Genomic DNA, 21,810 nt, shown 5'->3' on the forward strand with positions numbered 1-21,810 from the left:
TGGCCCACAGGACAAAATGTGGACCGTGATCCCAAAGAACCCCCCACCCTGGCAGCTGATATTACCACTTAAAAAAGAAAAACAACTATAGGAGATTGTAGGCATAGATCATTCTGCATCATGTCTAATTGTTAGTTGCATGCAGGACATGACTGACTTTTAATTCTTCTCACTAGCATTGGTTCACTGACCTGGAGATATTAGCAATTATTTTCAGCGCGTCAATCCATGATTATGAACATACTGGAACCACAAACCATTTCCATGTTAGGACAAGGTAAGTCGCTTTTGTCATTTTCCAGAGTGACCATTGCAGCTCCACCTAAACTGAAATGGTAGAACCGAGGGGCTTAATGAGGGTTTAATTTCCATGTATCGCTTTAAGTTCAGCTTAAAGGTCAAGCAAATAGCTAGGAATGAGGCACTGGCTTAGTAATGGGATTTTGAGGAAGGAGAATTAGGGCATGTGGGGAAGAGAGAGAGACCGCTGAAGCAAGAGAAGGAAGCTTGAAAGTGGCAGTTATGGTAGCTTGTTGGGGTAGCTGGAGGGATAACCAGGACACTGGGGCAAGCTGAAATAGAAGCAGCTCAGCAGAGCTACCATTGCCCATCTCTCCCTCTGCTGGAACCGGTGGAGTGCCTGCTAATAGATGTCGGATCCCCAGAGCACAGTGTGAAAATCAGCACTCTAAAAAGTCAACATTGCCCCCCTAAAAATGATATATTTTCATCTCTGGGGATGACCTGGCACCAGGAAAAAGGAATGTGCAATCTGTGAATTGTGCAATTTTAGGCCTGTTTTGGGTAATATGGCTAATTTTCGTTTTATTCTAGGTCAGAAATGGCACTTTTGTACAATGATAAATCTGTTATGGAAAACCATCATGTGAGTGCTGTTTACCAGCTCATGCAAAATGAAGATATGAACATCTTGATCAATTTAACCAATGAGGAATGGAGGTGAGATAATATAGGGGTGCTACAGAAGGTGTAGTGATGCTTGTGCAGTTACAGGCCTTTCAAGAGTCACTTAACAATGCTATGATTCTATAAGTAAAGGTTGCCTTTATAAGGATTCCAGAATTAACAGGGAGACTTTACTAATTTCCCACCCCTGCAGCTATGGCTTGTAGGCCATAAATGACAATACAGATTTGTACGAGGGTGGCTTTCCTTCTCAGGGTAGACAGCTTAATTCAGATAACCTTGGACTCTGAAGGAGGGCAGAATGCATGAAAATCCCTGTTTTAGAGAACTCACAGAACACACCATGAACAAATTATTTATTTGTCTTCAGGGAACTGCGCCGGCTGGTCATTGAGATGGTTTTAGCTACGGACATGTCACATCATTTCCAGCAAATGAAATATCTGAAACACGTTCTGAAATGCCTTCAGCATGTAAAAAGGTAGGTTGTATTGGGAAAGTGTGTATGTGTGTTGCAAATCTGAATTTCTGTTGGTGGTATGAATTCTTTAAATCATCTCTCATTTAATATGAGAAACAATCCTACTTTTCTGCTGAAGTAATTCAATAATGCCCTACATTTGACAGGACAGATAGAGATAAACTCATGTCCATGATTGTCCATGCAGCTGACATAAGTCATCCATCAAAGCCCTGGAAATTGCACCAGCAATGGGCAAATGCACTAATGGATGAATTCTTCAAGCAGGTACCATTTTCAAAAGTTCATTGGTAGGCTAGATTCCTATGCATGTTTGAGACAGATATTACATTCATATCTTACCTGTCCAGAAAACCCCAAATGGCCTAAAACCTTTATTAAAAAATATGCAAGCAAACATGCATAAGGTAACACTTGGTATTTATTGTTGTATGTAATATAACATAATCTACCCTTGTTGCTTGCACCCATCATCACAAGAAACCACTGTGAAGTGCTGTCTCAATTCACATGTGGCACTAAGCCAAACCATGGCTAAGTGGGAACAAGGCAGCGCACACAGAGTGGACATGGAAGCCATTGCTCAGGCTGCACCATGGTTTGGCTTAGCATTACATCTGAATCCAGGCTTGTGGTTGGTCTCACACCAAATAAATTACAAGCTGTTTGCTTTTGGCTTACTGAGCATGGTTTCTCTGAGGAAGGACAAACCCATTTATGTAATGCCAAGCCAAATCATGCCTTAGCAGTGGGTAGCAGCAGGACTAGGGAGGAGTGCCTTTTGTTCTGTGTACCTGCTTGCTTCCTCATTCCTGCTAAACCATAGTTTAGTTTAGGGCTCTATGCAAACCAGGCCAGTGAGTAGCTCCGGCTTCTCAGTCCAAGCCATTGAATGTCATGCCTGAACGGGAATTAGAGCTGCAGTCTCTCTGGTCCAACATGTTACCTGATGCACCACACTGCTTCCCTAAAACCTTTCCTAAGGAAAAAGGGGTTGTTGTTGTTTAGTCGTTTAGTCATGTCCGACTCTTTGTGACCCCATGGACCAGAGCACGCCAGGCACTCCTGTCTTCCACTGCCTCCCGCAGTTTGGCCAAACTCATGCTAGTCGCTTTGAGAACACTGTCCAACCATCTCGTCCTCTGTTGTCCCCTTCTTCTTGTGCCATCCATCTTTCCCAACATCAGGGTCTTTTCCAGGGAGTCTTCTCTTCTCATGAGGTGGCCAAAGTATTGGAGCCTCAGCTTCAGGATCTGTCCTTCCAGTAAGCACTCAGGGCTGATTTCCTTCAGAATGGATATGTTTGATCTTCTTGCAGTCCATGGGACTCTTCTCTCCAAACTGGGACACACACATCCTCAAGAGCTTTATACATATAGTGGTACCTCTGGTTATGAACCCTTCTGGTTACAAGCTCCGCTAACCTGGAAGTAGCTGCTCTTGGTTGCAAACTTTGCCCCAGGATGCAAACGGAAATTGCGTGCTGGAAGGCCCCATTAGCGAAAGTGCGCCTCAGGATAAGAACAGTTTCAGCTTAAGAATGGACGTCCAGAAAGAATTAAGTTCTTAACCAGAGGTACCACTGTATTACAAAGCTGAATAATCTGTCTAATTATAGCTGTTCTAAAGCTTCTTCTGCCAACAGCCGAAGCAGCATCCACTGTAAAGCAAGCAGGACAGGTCTCTCCTGCTGTGCTGCATACTAGTAATAACCTCATTGTAATGCATTGCTTCTAAATAGCAGGCTCTGTTGTGGCTAAAATATCTTCAGGAGGACTGATAGGTGTGCCTTTCCCTGTACCCCCATCCCTTTATCTGTACACTTGACGATCCCTTCTGTTGTATTTTAAGGATAAACAGGTATGATTAACAGCTTGGTATGAAAGATTAACATCCAAATGTGTCAGAGTTTGAAAATGTTGCTTTTCCAGATGATTGGAGGACCAGAATATTCAACTCTTTGGTTTTTGCTTCACACAATTGCAGGTTGACAATAGGAAGGCCAAACTGTCCCACATTGTGCTTCTTATCAAGAATTTTGGGCATGTTCAGTCCAAGCTCAAGTAACAGTGGCAGTGATTCCATTCTGGCAGTGAAGCCAACAATAGACAATTGTGATGATTGCAATGATTTATGAGATTCATGTGATTCACCTGCATTCCCCACTCCTGCTATATGTGGGGACTGGAGGGATTTTTACTGATCTTGTGACTGGAGAGAAAAGGCTTAAGCAGCGCACACTGCGCTCCTCAGGACAATCGCCCTGTGCCTGGTATTTAACTTTATCAAACCCATGGCATGGTTGCTGATTGTGTCATTTATGTTTCATTTGGCCATATGTCTCTGGAAACAGGAGTATCTGTTATGTTAGAGGTTCCCAAACTGTGATCTGCAGAACATCGCTGGTCTGTTGAGCTTCATTCAGGAATCTAGTGCAGCGCATGACAATTGCTACGACAAGCAGAAAAAATATTAAGTGGTCAACCAAGACCCTCAGCAATTTTCAGGTGGTTTTGTGGCAAGGAAAGTTTGGGATCCATTGCATTATGTCACACCAAATACTGTAATGTGTTTAAATAAGGAAACACCTTGAAATAAAGATTGTCATTTATTCCTTATTGGGACTTTCATAAACTTGGTAGAATCTTTAAAATTCCCAGTGGAGGGCTCACACTGCACTCTCACATATAGTGTCTCTTTTTACACAATTATAAATAAACACAGACTTAACTTTTCATATTACATACATTCTCAGAGTGTAAGGGGTGATTCAGATGCAACAATCTTGCACAGCTCGTGGTTTTATTAAGTCAGAAATGACTATTGAGGCTAAACTCTCCCCTCTCATTCCTCCCTCCCATGTACGAGCTTTGAAGCTTTTATGTTGGTATCTTTAAGCCACAGTTGCCCGTTATGTCTGAAACAAGAAACTGTGGTTTAATGCTGGTTTTCTAAGTGATGGGAATCCTGTGGGCCTCCAGTTTCTGCTAAACTGCAATGCCCATCAGCCCCAGCAAGCAGGCTAAAGATGATGGGGTCAGCAACATCTGGAGGGGAATCAGTCCCCCACACCTGTTCTAAGCTGTTTTCATAGAATCATAGATTTGGAAGGGATCCCAAGGGTCATCTAGTCCAACCCCCTGCAATTCAGGAATCTCAGATAAAGCATCCATGACAGGGGGCCATCCAACCTCTGTTTTAAAACCTCCAAGGAAGGAGAGTCCACCACCTTCTGAGGGAGTCTGTTCCACTGTCGAGCAGCTGTGTCAGAAACTTTTTCCGAATGTTTCGTTGGAACCTCCTTTCTTGCTACTTGAAGCCATGGGTTCGAGTCATACCCCCAGAGCAGGAGAAAACAAGCATGTTCCCTCTTCCATGTGACAGCTCTTCAGATATTTGAAGATGGCTCTCATATCTCATTTCAGTCTCTTCTTTTCCAGGCTAAATATACCCAGCTCCTTTGTAAGGCTTAGTTTCCAGAGTTTCATATCAAAATAGAAGTGAATTTATTGGATATCATTCACACTGTCTTATATCTCTGTGCATTCTTTCCCTTCCAACTCAGGGAGACAAGGAGGCTGAATTAGGATTGCCAATTTCTCCACTCTGTGATCGTGGGACTACCAATATTGCTGAAACTCAAATAGGTAATGTGAGGGAGGGAGCCAGTCTTTAGTCCCTCTTCTCAATCCTTTTCTTTCTGAAAACCAGGTGTACAGTATGATTTTCTTTCTCAACACAGCAAAACAAAAAACAAAAACAAAGAAATATGCCAATAGGTGCTAGAAAATGTCCTGGCTGGATTACTATTTCCTGAAGCTCAAAAGCAGATCCAGAAATCACATCAATCATCTCGTTGTTGTTGTTGTTGTTGTTGTTGTTGTTGTTGTTGTTGTTGTTGTTGTTCAGTGCTATGTCCCTTTCACCACCACACCACCTGACTCGTTGTCAAATTCCCCCACTGCACTGCTTTGTGACATTTTTATAATCCCTTGCAAGCCATGTGTGACCTACAACATCCCAGTCCTGAATGCCTCTGAGCTTCATTTGGGTCTGGCCTTTCTTTCCGTTCTAAGCAGCACAGATTACTCAGCAGTTTCCAAGCCTACACTACTTCACCATTTAAAAAAATAATAATAAATTTTGGCTACTGGTAAACCGTTTCTTGAGGAAGTTAATTCCATAGTTAAATTATGCACTGTGCGAAGAAGTATTTTCTTTTGTCTGTCCTAATCTTCCAACATTCAGCTTCTTTGATGTCCACAAGCTCTATCTAGTGTTATAAAAGGAGAAACTTATTTCTGCCCACTTTCTCTATTTTTTTCAGCAAAGTGCTCTTTGAATTCTTTAAAGCATCCCTTATTGCCTGGCTGTATTTATTTTGCCAAAGTTTATGGTTCTCCTCATTTGCACAGGTTTCTAAAGGAAACTTCCTTGCCTCTGATGAGCCCTTTGACTCTACTCATTTCAGCACCCTCTTGGTGCTGATGGTACCTTTCTTAATCTGTGGTAAAAACACTTATGAGATAAATGTTTAAATGATATGCACTTACTGTTTATCATTTTATTACAACTGTTGTTAATTTTTTTACATCATCAGATATGGGGTTGCCTTAAGTGTTTGCTCTGGTGCCTGCTTGGACTAATATATATTTTACTTGGGCAATATATATTACTTGGGCAAAAAAAAAATGAAAGGCACAAATACAGGATGGGTGACACCTGGCTTGAGAGCAGTACATGTGAAAAGGATCTAGGAATCTTGGTAGACCACAAACTTGACATGAGTGTGATGCAGCAGCTAAAAAAGCCAATGCAATTCTGGGCTGCATCAATAGGAGTATAGCGTCTAGATCAAGGGAAGTAATAGTACCACTATATTCTGCTCTGGTCAGACCTCACCTGGAATACTGTGTCCAGTTCTGGGCACCACAGTTCAAGAAGGATACTGACAAGCTGGAACGTGTCCAGAGGAGGGCAACCAAAATGGTCAAAGGCCTGGAAACAATGCCTTATGAGGAACGGCTTAGGGAGCTGGGTATGTTTAGCCTGGAGAAGAGAAGGTTAAGGGGTGATATGATAGCCATGTTCAAATATATAAAAGGATGTCATATAGAGGAGGGAGAAAGGTTGTTTTCTGCTGCTCCAGAGAAGCGGACACGGGGCAATGGATTCAAACTACAAGAAAGAAGATTCCACCTAAACATTAGGAAGAACTTCCTGACAGTGAGAGCTGTTGGACAGTGGAATTTGCTGCCAAGGAGTGTGGTGGAGTCTCCTTCTTTGGAGGTCTTGAAGCGGAGGCTTGACAGCCATCTGTCAGGAATGCTTTGATGGTGTTTGCTGCTTGGCAGGGGGTTGGACTGGATGGCCCTTGTGGTCTCTTCCAACTCTATGATTCTATGATTCTATATGCTTCCTTTTTATCCTATATGGTGACAGGGGAATACTCACAGGGCTGTGCTTCTCTCCAAATGCCAGACCAGTTCTAGCAGAGCTGCACTTCTACCAATTTTCTGCGCCTCATCTACCAGGTCTCCTGCTTGTGGCCTTCATGCTGGCCTTCGCCACCAAGCTCAACATTTCTACTCGAGGTCGGAATACCCCAGGCCTTTTCCTGTGGTGACTACCACAGGAACGCATAGCCAGCCCTGGCAGGCCAAGTAACCAGGGCTACTTGGCCTGCCTCTAAAGTGAACTGGGAGATACTACAAGGTGTAGGCTGAGCTTTGCCATGTCTGAATCCTATTAATAGGTATTGGTGCTTATAGAAGACTTGGATATGCTGAGAGTTTATTCTAGCCACTCTCTCATTACTTTGGGTGACCAGGCCTCCACCAGGAGAAAACTAGAATGGCTGTGGCAAGACCAGTTGAACTTACCATATTGCCCTGGTGCTGTCATGTCAAGCCAAACTTTGACTTAGTGAGCTCAAACTAGCATATGTACTTGTGGAGAGGAGCTCACACCCACTTTGCTGCTCCCAGGACCCCCAAGCTAAGCTAACATTTGGCTTAGGGTGTTGTCCGAACCGGGACTTGTGGTTAAGCTCTGTCCTTATTAGCCATGATGTCTTAGGTCAGTATGGAAGCAAAGAAGAAATGGGAGGAGGCAGGCAGCTGCAAGCTCCTCTCCAGGAACCTGCATGTTGACATGGACTCAGGCCCTAAACCATGTTTATTAAACCATAGCTTAGTGTACTACTACTACTACTACTACTAATAATAATAATAATAATAAACTTTTTTGGAGGGACTTGCCTCTTTAGAATCCCTTCCAGATATATCATAGTTTTAGCCAAAATATCTGCACTCATCTCAGACCAGGGATGGATCTACACAGCTATAAAAAAATGTTTTTTTTTAAATCATATTTATTGATTTTCCAATATATATCTCCAATTACCAATCAAATTAAAATCCAAATTAATTATACAATTCCCAATTAAAACAATTCCAATTATGCCAAATTTTTTTATAATTTGTGGACTCCCCATGTCTCGGACTCCGGAGCGCTTTTCTCATCTCTGTCAGTTGCATTCACAGTCCTAATACTTTCACAGCCTCTGATATATGCCAGCAAGCAGACATGATTATAATAAATAATGTCTCTGTATGGATAAAGTCACTCTCATAAAATCCAAATGCCACATTTCGGCCGGTGCCATCTTCTCCCTCCTTCTATTACAGACCGAACTTCTCACACAGCTCTCTCCCCCACGAGCCTTCCATCCACCCCTTTCCAGGAGAGCCAGACACCTCCATAAATTCCACTATCAATCGTCCGTCAAGGCTGGCTTCTCCCTTTGAAGTGGTGTTCAGCTTCACGGGCTCTCCTCAGCAATTAATCTTTGCTGCGCCATTACCAGCCGGAGGTCCTCCATTGCTATTAAATCATTCCAAATCTTGTTTCAAGTCCATACAGTTTGTTTATGTAACGTCCAATTCTACCTAATTCACTCTCGGTCTTTAAAATCTGCTTGCTATTTCCCTGTGAAAGTGGATTTTCTGGGGGAGGTTTCGCGCGTGTTAAGTAAAATATTGAGGCAAAACAAACGAAGGGTCCAGAGCTCCCCCCCTTCTTCTCCTTCTTTCACATACCAATGTAAAGTCCACATCTTCCAATTTTCATTCTTAACCGCTCAGGGCTGCTGTTAGCAACATTCTTCCCACTCCTTTGTCCGAGGCATGCCCAAAACCTTTAGCCAGATTTATATTTCCAGTTCTGGGAGTCGTGCACGAACGGGGCCGGCATCCAGGAGCTTTGATCCTCCACGAGCCCTATGCGCCCAGGCCCCCCCACTCGGTCCCGAAGGATCAAAGTGGGTTGAGGGGTATCCGCCGGCGAGGCAGCCCTCCCCGGGGAGGTAAGGGAGGCTGCTTACTCCCATCGCAGCCGCCAAATTAACTCGTGATGGATGGCACAGGTGTTAAGGTCCGCCATTCTCCCGCTGTGCCCGCCGGAAGTCCTCCACAGCTATAAAAAATGTTATGGAAAAAAACCATTTTAAAGCTCACACTGTAACCGGTCAGACTTTGAATTTCAGCTCTACAGAGCTGTCTGATTTCACATTGTTATAATGCATTTATAACGTTATAAATAGACTAATGTAGCTGAGTCCTAGACCCATGAGCTCTGTACTGAATAATATTTCTTCATCTAGAACAAGAAATTGAAGAATTATGTCTGGATGTTTTCTTCTTTTCAGGCTTTATTGATGTCATAGTGAAACCAGTTTTTTATCTTGTAATTGAAGCAGCTGAGAAAATTGTTGAGCCTCTTATATATGAAGCCTTTGAAACTGGATGTTCCTCTAGCAGAGATTCTGGGTATTTTTCTGGGTATGACTGTTCTTCTTGCTTTTTTGGTTAATGTTATCCTTATTTTTTACAAATTGCTCTTGTCACCATGGTCTTTGATACTGGCAAGATATTAACTCATTTTCAGTTTTGTTTAAATAATTGTTCTTCATTTCACTCCCCAACCTTTCATTTTTTATTTTGTTCTGTTAAGAGCCCAGTATTTCATCTATGCATTTCTTCTCTTTTCTCCTCCAGGGCTTCCTGATAGCCCAATCAGGAATTTTAAGTTAACACTGTGAGTTTACTGCATTCCAGTAACTTTCATGCTTTGTAATGTGAGATTAGTTTTTAAAATGTTGAAGTGGAGTAAAATTTTGAAACCAATATTTCACTTTATTTCCAGTGAAAGGGTGAATTGGACCCCACTAACAGTTTGGACCCAGGTGGTGCTGTGGGTTAAACCACAGAGCCTAGGGCTTGCTGATCAGAAGGTCGGCGATTCGAATCCCCGCAACGGGGTGAGCTCCCATTGCTCAGTCCCAGCTCCTGCCCACCTAGCAGTTCGAAAGCACATCAAAGTGCAAGTAGATAAATAGGGACCGCTCCAGCGGGAAGGTAAACGGCGTTTCTGTGTGCTGCTCTGGTTCGCCAGAAGCGGCTTAGTCATGCTGGCCACATGACCCGGAAGCTGTCTGTGGACAAATGCTGACTCCCTCAGCCTATAGAGCGAGATGAGTGCCGCAACCCCAGAGTCAGACACGACTGGACCTGATGGTCAGGGGTACCTTTACCTTAACAGATTGATAAGTCTTTAAAAAGTCCCACAATAGCTGCTTTTGGTTGTCCCAGTGTTCATTTCTGTTCCTGAAAAAGAGGGCATTGATTTTCTCTCATTATATACTGTATATATTTTCTGGTGTTTTAAAATATATGATGGCGAAAGACGCAAACCCCTAAACCCAAGAAATTAATGCATGCCAGATTCTAACTAATATTTGGGATAGGAAGGGGAAATGCAAGCTGCCAAATTCATGCAAAGCAGCCTGGCCAGGCTAATTAAGTGTAGATCCATTAAGAACCATTGGCAATGCAAGAGAACTGTCTCTTCCAGCAGGAGAAATGGCTGGTTACCAAGGTGAGCTATTACCTTAACATAAGGTTGGGGTTTTTGGTGGGAGATTTACTGGGGGGAAAGAGGACAAGGGCAGAATGATCTTGGCTACTGACTGGAGAGGTTGCAACCCAGAGACCGGGGAGCCTGGCTGGCTGCTCTGGACTCCAGCTGGCTGATGCTCTGAGAGAAGCCAGGGGAGACCCCCCTAGAGATGCAATGCTGTGGACTCTCTTCCTCTCTGTGTACATGAAGCTGCACATTGGTGTAAAATAAATGCAACAGCCTCTGCCATAGCCTGAATTCACAATGGAAACATGACCCATGGGGCCCTAGAACCCTTGGGTCTTGCTACTGCTTGGTACAGATTGGGGTGCCATGTAACAATCAGTGCTTTTTTCCATGCCAATTTTAAATGTCAGTTGCTTATCCAGAACTCTAAAAACCTTAAAAATTAATTCAACAATTTCGCCTAACTCATTACTTACGGTTTTCTTTCCTTTTGTTAAGGTCAGGGTCAATTGAAGATGAAGATAAACCAAACTTTAGTGGGAACAGTTTTGAAGAGGAAGAAAACGTTAGTCAGGGAAGCGTCAAAAGTGAAAGTGGGACTTGCACAGAGAGAAATCTCTTAATTTCCTTGAATATAGAAAACTTTGAAGATCACTTGGTGCAGAATATTGAAGCAAACAGGAAAAAGTGGAAAGAGAGCCAGGAGCCCAAGAGCAAAGGTTTGGACCCCTCTTTTCACCTTCACTTTCGTTTTTCCTTCACCTTCCTCTTCTCAATTCTCCCTTGCCCACAGATCAGCCCCCATTTCCATGCTTTTTCCTCTTTTTTGTGTAGCTCTCTTTGCACAGGCACGCAGTTATCACCTTCACTTCCTTTTCCCAACTCTCTCTTGCATACAAACTGACCCTGTCTCCATGCTGCCTCCTCTCTTATTCTGCAGCTCTTTTTGCTTGCACACACCCAAGGCTGACACATGCAAATATATCTTTCAGATGCATTTGCATTAAGAGCAAGCCTGTCAGTTGACCTGTTCAGTTAGAGAAGGTTCAGTTCCCACTGTACCTGAAAGATACTCGGAGTCGAGTGTGAATTTCATGCTCTTTATTCAGCTCATAGTAGTGAGGAAAGTACATAACAGTACCCAAACAACAAAAGTTTGAGTAAGGCAGGGGTGGAGACCCCGAGATTAATATTGTTATGAGTTTGGGTGGGCAGCTTCCCCTTAAAGTCTTGGGTACCAGTTTCTCTCCCAAAATTTCTAGAGTTAATAGATGCAGCAGGAGATGACTAAAAGCTTGAAGTCTTCACCCAGGTGCGAGACGGCTTAGCCGTGTTACAAGGGCTGATTCTGATACTTTCGTACATGTAAAAAAGAAGATTGAAAGTGTAAAACGAGTGGTCCACAAAGTGGTTGTGCATAAACCACATTTTAAAAAATGAACATTAGGAAAAGTTTCATAAATATTTATCTTTCTACACATGAAATTATTTTAAGGAGCATATCTTACATTTCCTTTGTTTTTAGAATCACCAATGAAAGAAAGTAACAATGAAAGAAAGGCCAAAGACAAAGTAAGTAAAGATAAAAAAGAAGGGGGGAAACCCCAGAAAACATCAAAGCCCAAACACCATCCTTCAAAGTCCAATAAAATTTGTATTGCACCACAAAGTCCTACCGTTTGCGATTGTGAGCTTTGCCACAGCAGAGCATTTGAACCAATGGATGTCAGCTTCATCGTTTACAATGCCGGTGGATCAGAAGTGTTTCAGCCACAGCCGGATGATGAGGTCATGGATGTCACAGAATCATATGGTATTGAAAATAACTTTTATTTCCAGATTGTTGTCTTCGTAGATCCATTATTTTTATTTTGCACAAAATGCATTAAATCTATCCTTAGGTAGTGCTCTCTCTCTCTCCCTCTCCTGTATATCACTCCCCAACCAATTTTCTTTGCATCCTTTCCCCACGTTTAACAAATTCCACTTCTGCAAAACCTCAGTTTTTGCAGCACCAAATTAAGAGTTTTGTAATTTGCATTCATTCACTCATTAATAGATATAAAAGGATTTGTCAGTTTTGGTCCTCTTAGGTTTTGATTTTTCTGATCTTAAATTTGCCACATTTCTGCAGCAATTTGAAAATTCACCAGCATTCTAGTGCAAGTGTCATCTAATAAACACATTTTTGTAATCAATTTTTATTAATGTACATATTTTTGCAAGCAATGTCTCCTAATATAATGCATTTTTGCATTTTCATTAATTTTCATTAATATATGCATTTTTAATGCACACTTTTTGTATTCAGAAAAATACAAAATTTGAAGGATGGTTATGTTTTGGTTGTCATATTGTTTCAGAAAAGGCAAATTTCAGAAATTCAGCTTTAAATGCAAACTGAATTTAATTTCTCCCCCATCTCTATTCATTTCAGTAACAGAACCTGTTATTTTCTGTTTACAAAAGTGTAACAGGAACTGATGTCGAAATCTAGACATACCGTCTGTAGCTTCCAGATGAGTGTTGCTTCCTTGAAAAATGGAGTTCCTGAATTGGATTCATATTTTCATGCAAGTTGTCTACACAGGCACTTGAGAGAAGGGAGGGTAAATTTGCATTGATTAAGCCTCAACTAACCTAGGGCTTTCCTAGGGACGCGAGTGGTGCTGTGGGTTAAACCACAGAGCCTAGGGCTTGCTGATCAGAAGGTTGGCGGTTCAAATCCCCGCGATGGGGTGAGCTCCTGTTGCTCGGTCCCATCTCCTGCCCACCTAGCAGTTTGAAAGCACCTCAAAAGTGCAAGTAGATAAATAGGTACCGCTCCAGCGGGAAGGTAAATGGCATTTCCGTGCGCTGCTCTGGTTTGCCAGAAGTGGCTTAGTCATGCTGGCCACATGACCTGGAAGCTGTACACTGGCTCTCTCAGCCAATAAAGCAAGATGAGCGCCGCAACCCAGAGTCATCTGCGACTGGACCTAACGGTCAGGAGTCCCTTTACCTTTAACCCAAAATTGCAGGCAGTTCCAACCAATGTTCATATGCTTCATGAGTAATTGCAAGAACCCAGTGCTTTTGATCAAAGACCACAGTGCATGAATGTAATACCTTATTTTTAACATATCACAGTAATTTAGGAGACAATTTTTTTATGGGAGTGGAGTATTAGGATCAAGTTCCTCGCTGACTGGATATTTCCAGTTATGTTTCTACTTTAATATTTTTGCTGGTCTCTTCTAAGGAACTAGTTTAAGGAGTTCCTAGTAATGCAAAGCATAAGTTTAAAATTTTTATCAAAAGTTGTCTAGATTATCACAAGAATGTAAGCAGAAGTGGCATTTTCATTTGAGAAGATTTAGCTGACTGTCCCTCTTTTTGCATATTTGTTTTGTAGAGGAATTGGTGGATAATAAAAGTTCCTGGAGAAAAGCTGCTGGTCAGGATACAGATAAAAACATATACGAGATGAGAGGCATGGTTCCAAAAACAAAACCTCTGCGTCCTAATGAAAGTGATGATGTGATCATTGAGGAATTCATACCAGACGATCCTGAGCCCCCAAAAGAAAGTGAACACCCAGCCGCCACTGATCAAAATGATGCCCAGCTATCACCTGGTGTTGGCTTTATGTCAGAGCTAACCAAAAGTGACGTCAATTTCTTTTCCCTGTGGAACGGTAATTGGCCTTTTCTGCTCAGGCTTCAGTGATGACTAATAGGTAGTTTTAGCACAAACCTCAATGAACCTTCAACATTTCACAGAAGAAAATGGTCACTTATTGACTGGGGCCATCGGTGAACTATGACAAGCCAACATCATACGGGTTATGGAGGAAATAGTGGTGCCAACACAATCCAGGCACCGTGTGCCACAAATAGAGATGGCAAAAGCAGTACATTGCACTTATAATCTCATTTTACAGTCAAGGAAGATCATCTGGTGACACAGAATTCTTAAGGAGAAACAATAATAGAGTACCTGCTCTCAGCCTAAACAGAGTTCCTGCCACTTGCCAAAATGACTACAGCTTCTCCCTCCCCTATGCATTCCTTCCTGGTTTAAGGTATGCCCTCATCAGAACTCAGCCTGTGCCAAGACTGAGTCCTGGAATTAAATTATTTGATTATGCAGAGAGTGGCTTCCATCACCACTGAATAACTGCAGTTTCTTGCTGCCACTCAGAATTCAGGAGGATATTGCCTTTCAGCACATGCGTGGCAACAAAATTAGAATTTTTGATAATTTTTGACAGTCCTTTCCCTCCACAAATTCTACAACAGGTTCCCCCTTTCCCCATCCCTTCTTCCATCAGTACAACAGACACATTGACAAAATAAAGGTGTGTTTTAATAACTTCTAAGCAAGCTGGGAAAGCGCATTTTTTATTTTTTTTATGTTCAACTTAATGTTTTATCAATGAGCTAAAAAGCAAAATCTGGAAATTGAATAACTCATTATTATATGAAAAATAATAACTGAGAAAGTTAAAAAAAACTGAACTGAAATTCTTTCTTAGAAGTAGCAAAACAAAGGAAGTATCAATCTTAACCATGTGGAGTACATGTAAAAATTGAGGATGTTCATAAGTATTTATGGATTACCGGTATTCATAAATACTTTCAGTAATTTAGTAAGACAAGACAACAACAAGAGAAAAATACAAGGTCAAAATGAATTTGATTTTGAAATGAAATGTAAGGAAACAGAATCTAAGGACGTTTTTAAGAGCAAAGCAAAAACTGGAAATAGTAGATACTTATAAAACATGTAAAAACATGTGTGTACTAAACAGAAATGCTTTGAAATAGTAGGAAAAACAGGCAGACTACTGACCAATAGTCCTACAAAAAACATAAAAAAGATATTGGCACTCGTTAGAAACACCCTCAGGGCCGGCACACGCATAAGACAAGATCCACTGGAGCAGCAGATCCCAATGTCGATCTTTCTTCCCTCTTGTTCCTGTTGTTGATCTTCCCTCACCCCTTTTTCCCTGGCAAAGAGTGGGGTACCATTTGACGTCCGTCTCGGGTTCCATAATGCCAGCCCTCCCTCAGGTTTACGATATAATTATATCCCTCAAGCCCCAAAACCAGGACAAGTAATATTTTTTTTGGAAAAGTCTGAAATTAATATATGACAATGGAATGTTTCTTGATGACCCTGTCTTGAAACAAGTGATATTAGAGACCAATAATTTCATAAAAAGTCAGTTGCCATAATTCAACACACAAGGATGAACAGATCCCACCCTCTAATGCAGAGCTCAAACATTGAGTTGGGTGAGGATAAAAAAGGATGGCATTGCTAAATAGCATGAAAAAACAAAATTATACTTTAATCCCACATAAAAATGTTGAAAAGTAACAATAAATTTATTAAAACGCAACATTAAATGGACTCATCTATCCAGCTCAATGCCTGGCCAATAAACTAATGTGATAAATAATTAATAAATTATGCGTATGAGAAAAGAAAAAAAGCTACATGTGGATCATCTTTTTAATGGCATATACAGAACCTTCATCAGCACATGTACATGCAATGAAATATGTTTATGCGGACTTGTCAAACACATTATGCTTTCACACATTTCCAACATGCTGTGATTCTCAGTGTGATGGAATGTGTCTCATTTTTCTAGCACAAGCTCTAAGCATGGTTTTTCCACTATGTTTTACTCAGAATAGACCTAATTTAATTCTTGTTTATTAATGTTAATAGATCTACTCTGAGTAACACTTAGTTAAATACCACCCTCAATCGGGTAAAATGCATGCAAAAGTAGTAATATCTTGTCTAACAATATATTGTTTTCTCCCTCTCTGCAGAAGAAGTTATGAGACGTGCTGCTGAGCAGCAGAAACAAGACCAAAGCAGAATGACTCCTGGTGCTGCATCGTTACAGGTGGCAATATCAGCAAAAGAAAATGAGGGTTGTCAAGCAAACTCAGCTGATCAAAACTTTGTTCTACAAGTAATCTCTATTGACACCCCTATTGTAGCAAACAGGGCAGCATCAGGACAACATTGTGACCCATCCCAGAAGGAAGTTGCCAATACCTCTGCCCTAAAGAAAGATACTACCACGCCATCAAATGCAGGCCAACAAAATGAAACCACCCCACCTGGAGCTGGAGCTGGAGGTGCAGCTGTATCTGTCACATCCTTGAACTATGGGGTATTTAAAGTTCCCCAGTAGATTACTGATCTAACTGTTAGGCTAAGATTGCATTGTCTTCAAGCTTAACAGGAATCAAATACAAGGCACCTGACTCAAACATAGAACTTCTGGCTGCTAATGTTCAAAAGTTAAGGGGGAAGTGCTCATTGTGAGATCAGTTGACAGAATTCTGAAACACACATTGGTCACTACAGAATAGGTAGAGGTAATTCTTAATAAACCTTCTTATTGGTGGAAATGAAACCCACCTCTTCCCCTTCCCCTGAAGATTTTGAGTCTGTGGGACTTTTCAGGAGGCCAAAATAGAAGTGTGAGAGAAAATATACAAGGAGAAGAAAGGCATGTCTATGGGATGGAATTAGTAGCAGTATTGTGTGCTAAGAAACGGATGTTAAATATTTATCTTGATAACATTTTTAGTCAGACTGCAGAGTTTGTGTTTGGGATAGAAGAATGGTGAAGGGGCAGAGAAGAGGTATAAAGATTGCACATATGGCCTTGTAGGGGGAAAACCAACCTTTTCAGGAACAGTTTGAGACTTCATAGCCACCATGCACACTATGGACCTATCTCAGGATCTGGCAAAATGCACGTGGCAGGACACACTCTCAATCCAGTGTTTTGTTAGGGAACATGATATGTTGGGGAAGCCCTTACTTGTTCCTTTGTGATGGACAGATCACTGCCTGCTCATTTCCAGTGCTGGTGAGAAACATGGAAGAACTCTCCCAGATCAATTGACTTACAACTTTTCTAATTTCCTGTGACTCTCAAATGGTGGCTGTTTCTGTTCCTCTTACACACAAAAAAAAACAACAACTATTTTCAGACACTGAGATGTAGGGTGCGGACTTTGTAAGCCTAGCCTATCAGTGCAGTAGAATCTGGCATTCTTAAAAAATTCTCCTCTTAAGGTTTAAATGTTAGGTTAACTTTGCAGGTGGGTGTGGTATACTATTTTTGTCCATAGTAATCTACTATGGAATTGCTATGTTTCTACATCACAAAGCATCAAACTATGTAAAATATGAAACATAAAAGTCAACATTCTGCTATGCTAATCTAGCACGACTACTGTTACACCCTAGAGGAATCAGTCTTGAGTAGACAGAGTTCAAATTCACGTGTTCTTTTGAACAGCAATGCCTGGCCATAGTAACTTTCTCAAGTTGCGGTGTTCTCCCAAGGACAACTTCATAAATATTTTTCCTACATGGAAAACATATCAATCAGTGTAGGAAAATCTGTGCAGCCTGCATGTAATCAGCCATAGGTGGTTATTATATTTAACTTTGTGTATTCAGATATGAAAGCCATAATTGGTTGTGATTTTGTAATACAATGGTACCTCGGGTTAAGAACTTAATTCGTTCTGGAGGTCTGTTCTTAACCTGAAACTGTTCTTAACCTGAGGTACCACTTTAGCTAATGGGGCCTCCCGCTGCCACCGTGCCGCCGCCACACAATTTCTGTTCTCATCCTGAAGCAAACTTCTTAACCCGAGGTACTATTTCTGGGTTAGCAGAGTCTGTAACCTGAAGCGTCTGTAACCCGAGGTACCACTGTATGTTTAAATCACAGCAAAATATATGAATAAACATATGCCCTCACAAGTCATTTTACAAAAAAGTTAAAATACCTAATGTCAGCATAATAAATAATATCCCACCAACCCATATAAAAGTACAAATAAAATGTTTTAAAGTACAGTACATTAAAGTTAGCCAAAAACAGACTGGATTAAAAATGCCTGTTAAGGCTGGCAGCATGGAGTCTCAGGAAGATTGTGGTGTCCTCAGGAAAACGCTCTGTCCACCAATCTAGCAGCTCTTACTGGCAGGGCAGCAGTTAAAACGCATATTTCAAAGAGAGGCTGGGATAAATAGCCAAAGCATGAAGTTTCTTAAGATGCAAGCTACTTGTGTCCATGGGGAAAGTATAGTATACAGGTGAAACTCGAAAAATTAGAATATTGTGGAAAGGTTCGTTTCTTTCAGTAATTCAACTTAAAAGGTGAAACTAATATATGAGATAGACTCATGACATGCAAAGCGAGATATGTCAAGCCTTTATTTGTTATAATTGTGATGATTATGGCGTACAGCTGATGAGAACCCCCAGTTAACAATCTCAACTTTGGGGTTCTCATCAGCTGTATGCCATAATCATCACAATCATAACAAACAAAGGCTTGACATATCTTGCTTTGCATTTCATGAGCCTATCTCATATATTAAACTCCAGTAGCTAATGAAAACAATTGCTTACATAAATGGACTTTTCCACGATATTCTAATTTTTTGAGTTTCACCTGTACTTTAAGATGCTATTTTGACATTACTTTCCCAACATACAGTCTCAAGAGGACTGCTTGCTTAGCTTATTTTCCAACTGTTTTGGGTACCGGTTCTGAGAGAAGCGCTGGGGTTTGGGGGGTGCAGCCCCCCCCGCTCCCCCTTCCATCCACCCAAGCAACACTTTTGAGCATTTCATCTGGGAGCTTTTGCCACAAAGCAATATGCTGTAGCAACAATACTCTGTGGGAACACTTCCCTAATCATTCTTTTGAAAAAGAGAAAAGTGCCCTTTTATTTTATCTTTTCAGATCTCCAATTTTAATACTGGGCAATACTACAAAATATTAAGGGGTGTGGGGAGAGAAGCACAGGCTCTCTCTCGTTTCCCAGTCCTCCTGACTTCTGGCTCACTTCAGCCATTCCTTATGTTTCACCCTTTCCTGTCAGGGAAAAGGTGGGGCAGAAACAAAGGAATAAAAGAGGATCCCCACGGTCTCCTTTGTGGCGTGAGGCGACCAGAACCGGAGCAGCGCCTCCCCCCCCCTCCCCCAAGGCTCCGGCTGCTTCTCCTCGCCTGCGGACGCTGCTCGGTTGGCGAGCGGGGCGGAGGAACTAGCGGGCCGCCGGCAGCCCCGAGAGACGGCGCCGCGCGCTCAGGTCGAGCCCCGGCGGGAGCGGCCCCTGCGGCCGGGCGGAGGTAGGCGGGAGACCCCCACCCCACCCCCCGGGGCGGAGGTAGGCCCGAGGAAGGAAGCCCCTGGCGAGGAGGAGCCAGCCAGCAGCGGGGACTTCCAATATTATCACGTAGTAGTATTGCTATTATTCGTTTTCATTTTTATTATGCTCTTCCTCTGCCGACCTCGCCTCTCGCCCCCCCCGCCCCCCGACAGGGACTCGAGGGTGAAAAAGCGTGTGTCCCCCCTTCTCCTTCCCCTCGTGAGAGGAGGAGACGCGTGTCGGGGCCTCTGCTTCGCCCCCGTCCCCTGGCCCTGCCGGCGAGGGCGGGAGCGCCTCTTTCCCAGGCCGGCAGGCCGGCGTCGCGGCCGGGGCCGGGAAGGGCCGGCAGAGGCTGGCGGGAGAGGGAGGCCGAGGAGGAGTCCCTCGGAGCCTGCAGCCCAGACGGCGCTCGCAGCCGGGTCGAGAGGGAGATGCCTGCCTGCCTGCCTGCCTGCCTGCCTGCCTGCCTGCCTGGGTTGCCTTTGGAGCACTATCCCATTTCTGTGTCACTTCACATACCCAGAGGCATCCCAAAGCGATCTGCAAAAACACGGGGCGCGCTCGACAAGGCAAATATAACAAGATACGAAAAGTGCTCCGGGATTCGATCCTGAACGCCGCAAGTCTCAAGACGTCCTTCCTTCCCCTCCAGGCAGGCAGAGCACCGAAGCATAGCTGTCAACTTTTCTCTCTTTTTTTTAAGGGAAATTCCCTTATTCCGAATAGGATTCCTCGCAAGAAAAGGGGAAAGTTGACAGCTATGCACCGAAGCCTGACGCTCAAAGTCCCAGAAGAAGAAAAGCACCTTTGCCTGGTACTGGAATGATGGAAAAGGCAGTGCCCGGATTTGTATTTTATTGTCCTACCAGTCAACGTTTGTGATTTAAAAGAAAAGAAAAAAACTGGTCCTGTTAGCCTTTTGAAATGGAAGGGTAGGATTATAAATATCATACTGGAGCTATTCTAAAAGTTAAAAGAATTTATCTCTTTGTAACTAGCACGCTACTGGTTTTCCCAGTACAGTAGTGATGTATGGAAGTGAGAGCTGGACCATAAAGAAGGCTGATCGCCAAAGAATTGATGCTTTTGAATTATGGTGCTGGAGGAGACTCTTGAGAGTCCCATGGACTGCAAGAAGATCAAACCTATCCATCATTAAAGAAATCGGCCCTGAGTGCTCACTAGAAGGACAGATCCTGAAGTTGAGGCTCCAGTACTTTGGCCACCTCATGAGAAGAGAAGACTCCCTAGAAAAGACCGTGATGTTGGGAAAGATGGAGGGCACAAGGAGAAGGGGACGACAGAGGATGAGATGGTTGGACAGTGTTCTCGAAGTTACTAACATGAGTTTGGCCAAATTGCTGGAGGCAGTGGGAGACAGGAGTGCCTGGCGTGCTCTGGTTCATGGGGTCACGAAGAGTCAGACACAACTAAACAACAACAACAACAACAAACTAGCACACTTAATACAAGAGACAATTTGGGCAAATAAAGCATAATGCCCTTTTGGCACAGGAGGTATTTAGGATGATTTTTTTTTTGAGTACTGAGGACATTAATACAAATGTTAAACCCTCTCTTTATTTGAGATGATGCTCACTTTAAAGAATTCATTCCTACTATGTAGAACAGTGGGTGACTTGTATTGTATAAAATATGGTACTTGTATTCAAGATTACGCATAAAAATATGTAAATGTTTGTTATAATCTTGTCTCATGTTTCTCTATGTATGTAGTCAAATATAGTCAAATTTCTCACAAGAAAACAAAGGAAACAGTGGTGCTGCTACTTACACAACCAAGCTTAGGTCAGGACACAGTCTAGTTATTAGCAGAAAAGCACCAGTATACTGAGTTTATTGGTGGGGTTTATTCTGATATGGCTGTGTGCTGTTTGTTATATTGTTATTCTTGGAAGGAAAGGGAACCTGGTCTAGTATCAGTTCCAAGGTTCTATGTACATTATTCATGCATGTATGCATGAAAAAGCAAATAATCAGACCCAGAGGCATACCTAGACACCCTCACATCTCCCCTCCCCCCAAAAAACCACATACCCCGGGATGTAATTCATAATGACAAATGACTCTTAAAACACTGGGTGTTTAAAAGCACACACCTGTAAATGTCTACACATAAGTAAAGCCCACCAAGTTCAATGGGGCTTACATAGAACTACAGTCAATTTCAATTCAATTCAATTCAACACATTTATTGGCATATAAACTACAGTCTAAATCTGGCAGGAACTTTTGACAATACCCTGCTTGTCTTTGCA

The 21,810-nt window shown here is 42.4% G+C and overlaps 1 protein-coding gene across 1 annotated transcript in view; it reads left to right on the plus strand.

Annotated features, from left to right (window-relative positions):
- LOC117044519 overlaps positions 1-21,810 on the plus strand; it is a 30,466-nt gene that overhangs the window by 7,183 nt on the left and 1,473 nt on the right. Inside the window, exons 6-17 of the mRNA XM_033145336.1 lie at positions 177-277; positions 835-960; positions 1,298-1,408; positions 1,555-1,675; positions 4,974-5,055; positions 9,117-9,249; positions 10,832-11,052; positions 11,859-12,146; positions 13,728-14,009; positions 16,165-16,479; positions 19,368-19,511; positions 19,756-19,950. Coding sequence (XP_033001227.1) covers positions 177-277; positions 835-960; positions 1,298-1,408; positions 1,555-1,675; positions 4,974-5,055; positions 9,117-9,249; positions 10,832-11,052; positions 11,859-12,146; positions 13,728-14,009; positions 16,165-16,479; positions 19,368-19,511; positions 19,756-19,950 — 2,119 coding nt within the window. The remainder of the gene's footprint in view (positions 1-176; positions 278-834; positions 961-1,297; positions 1,409-1,554; positions 1,676-4,973; positions 5,056-9,116; positions 9,250-10,831; positions 11,053-11,858; positions 12,147-13,727; positions 14,010-16,164; positions 16,480-19,367; positions 19,512-19,755; positions 19,951-21,810) is intronic.

Source organism: Lacerta agilis, chromosome 3, assembly GCF_009819535.1.
Source record: "Lacerta agilis isolate rLacAgi1 chromosome 3, rLacAgi1.pri, whole genome shotgun sequence".
Classification (NCBI taxonomy): Eukaryota; Metazoa; Chordata; class Lepidosauria; order Squamata; family Lacertidae; genus Lacerta; species Lacerta agilis.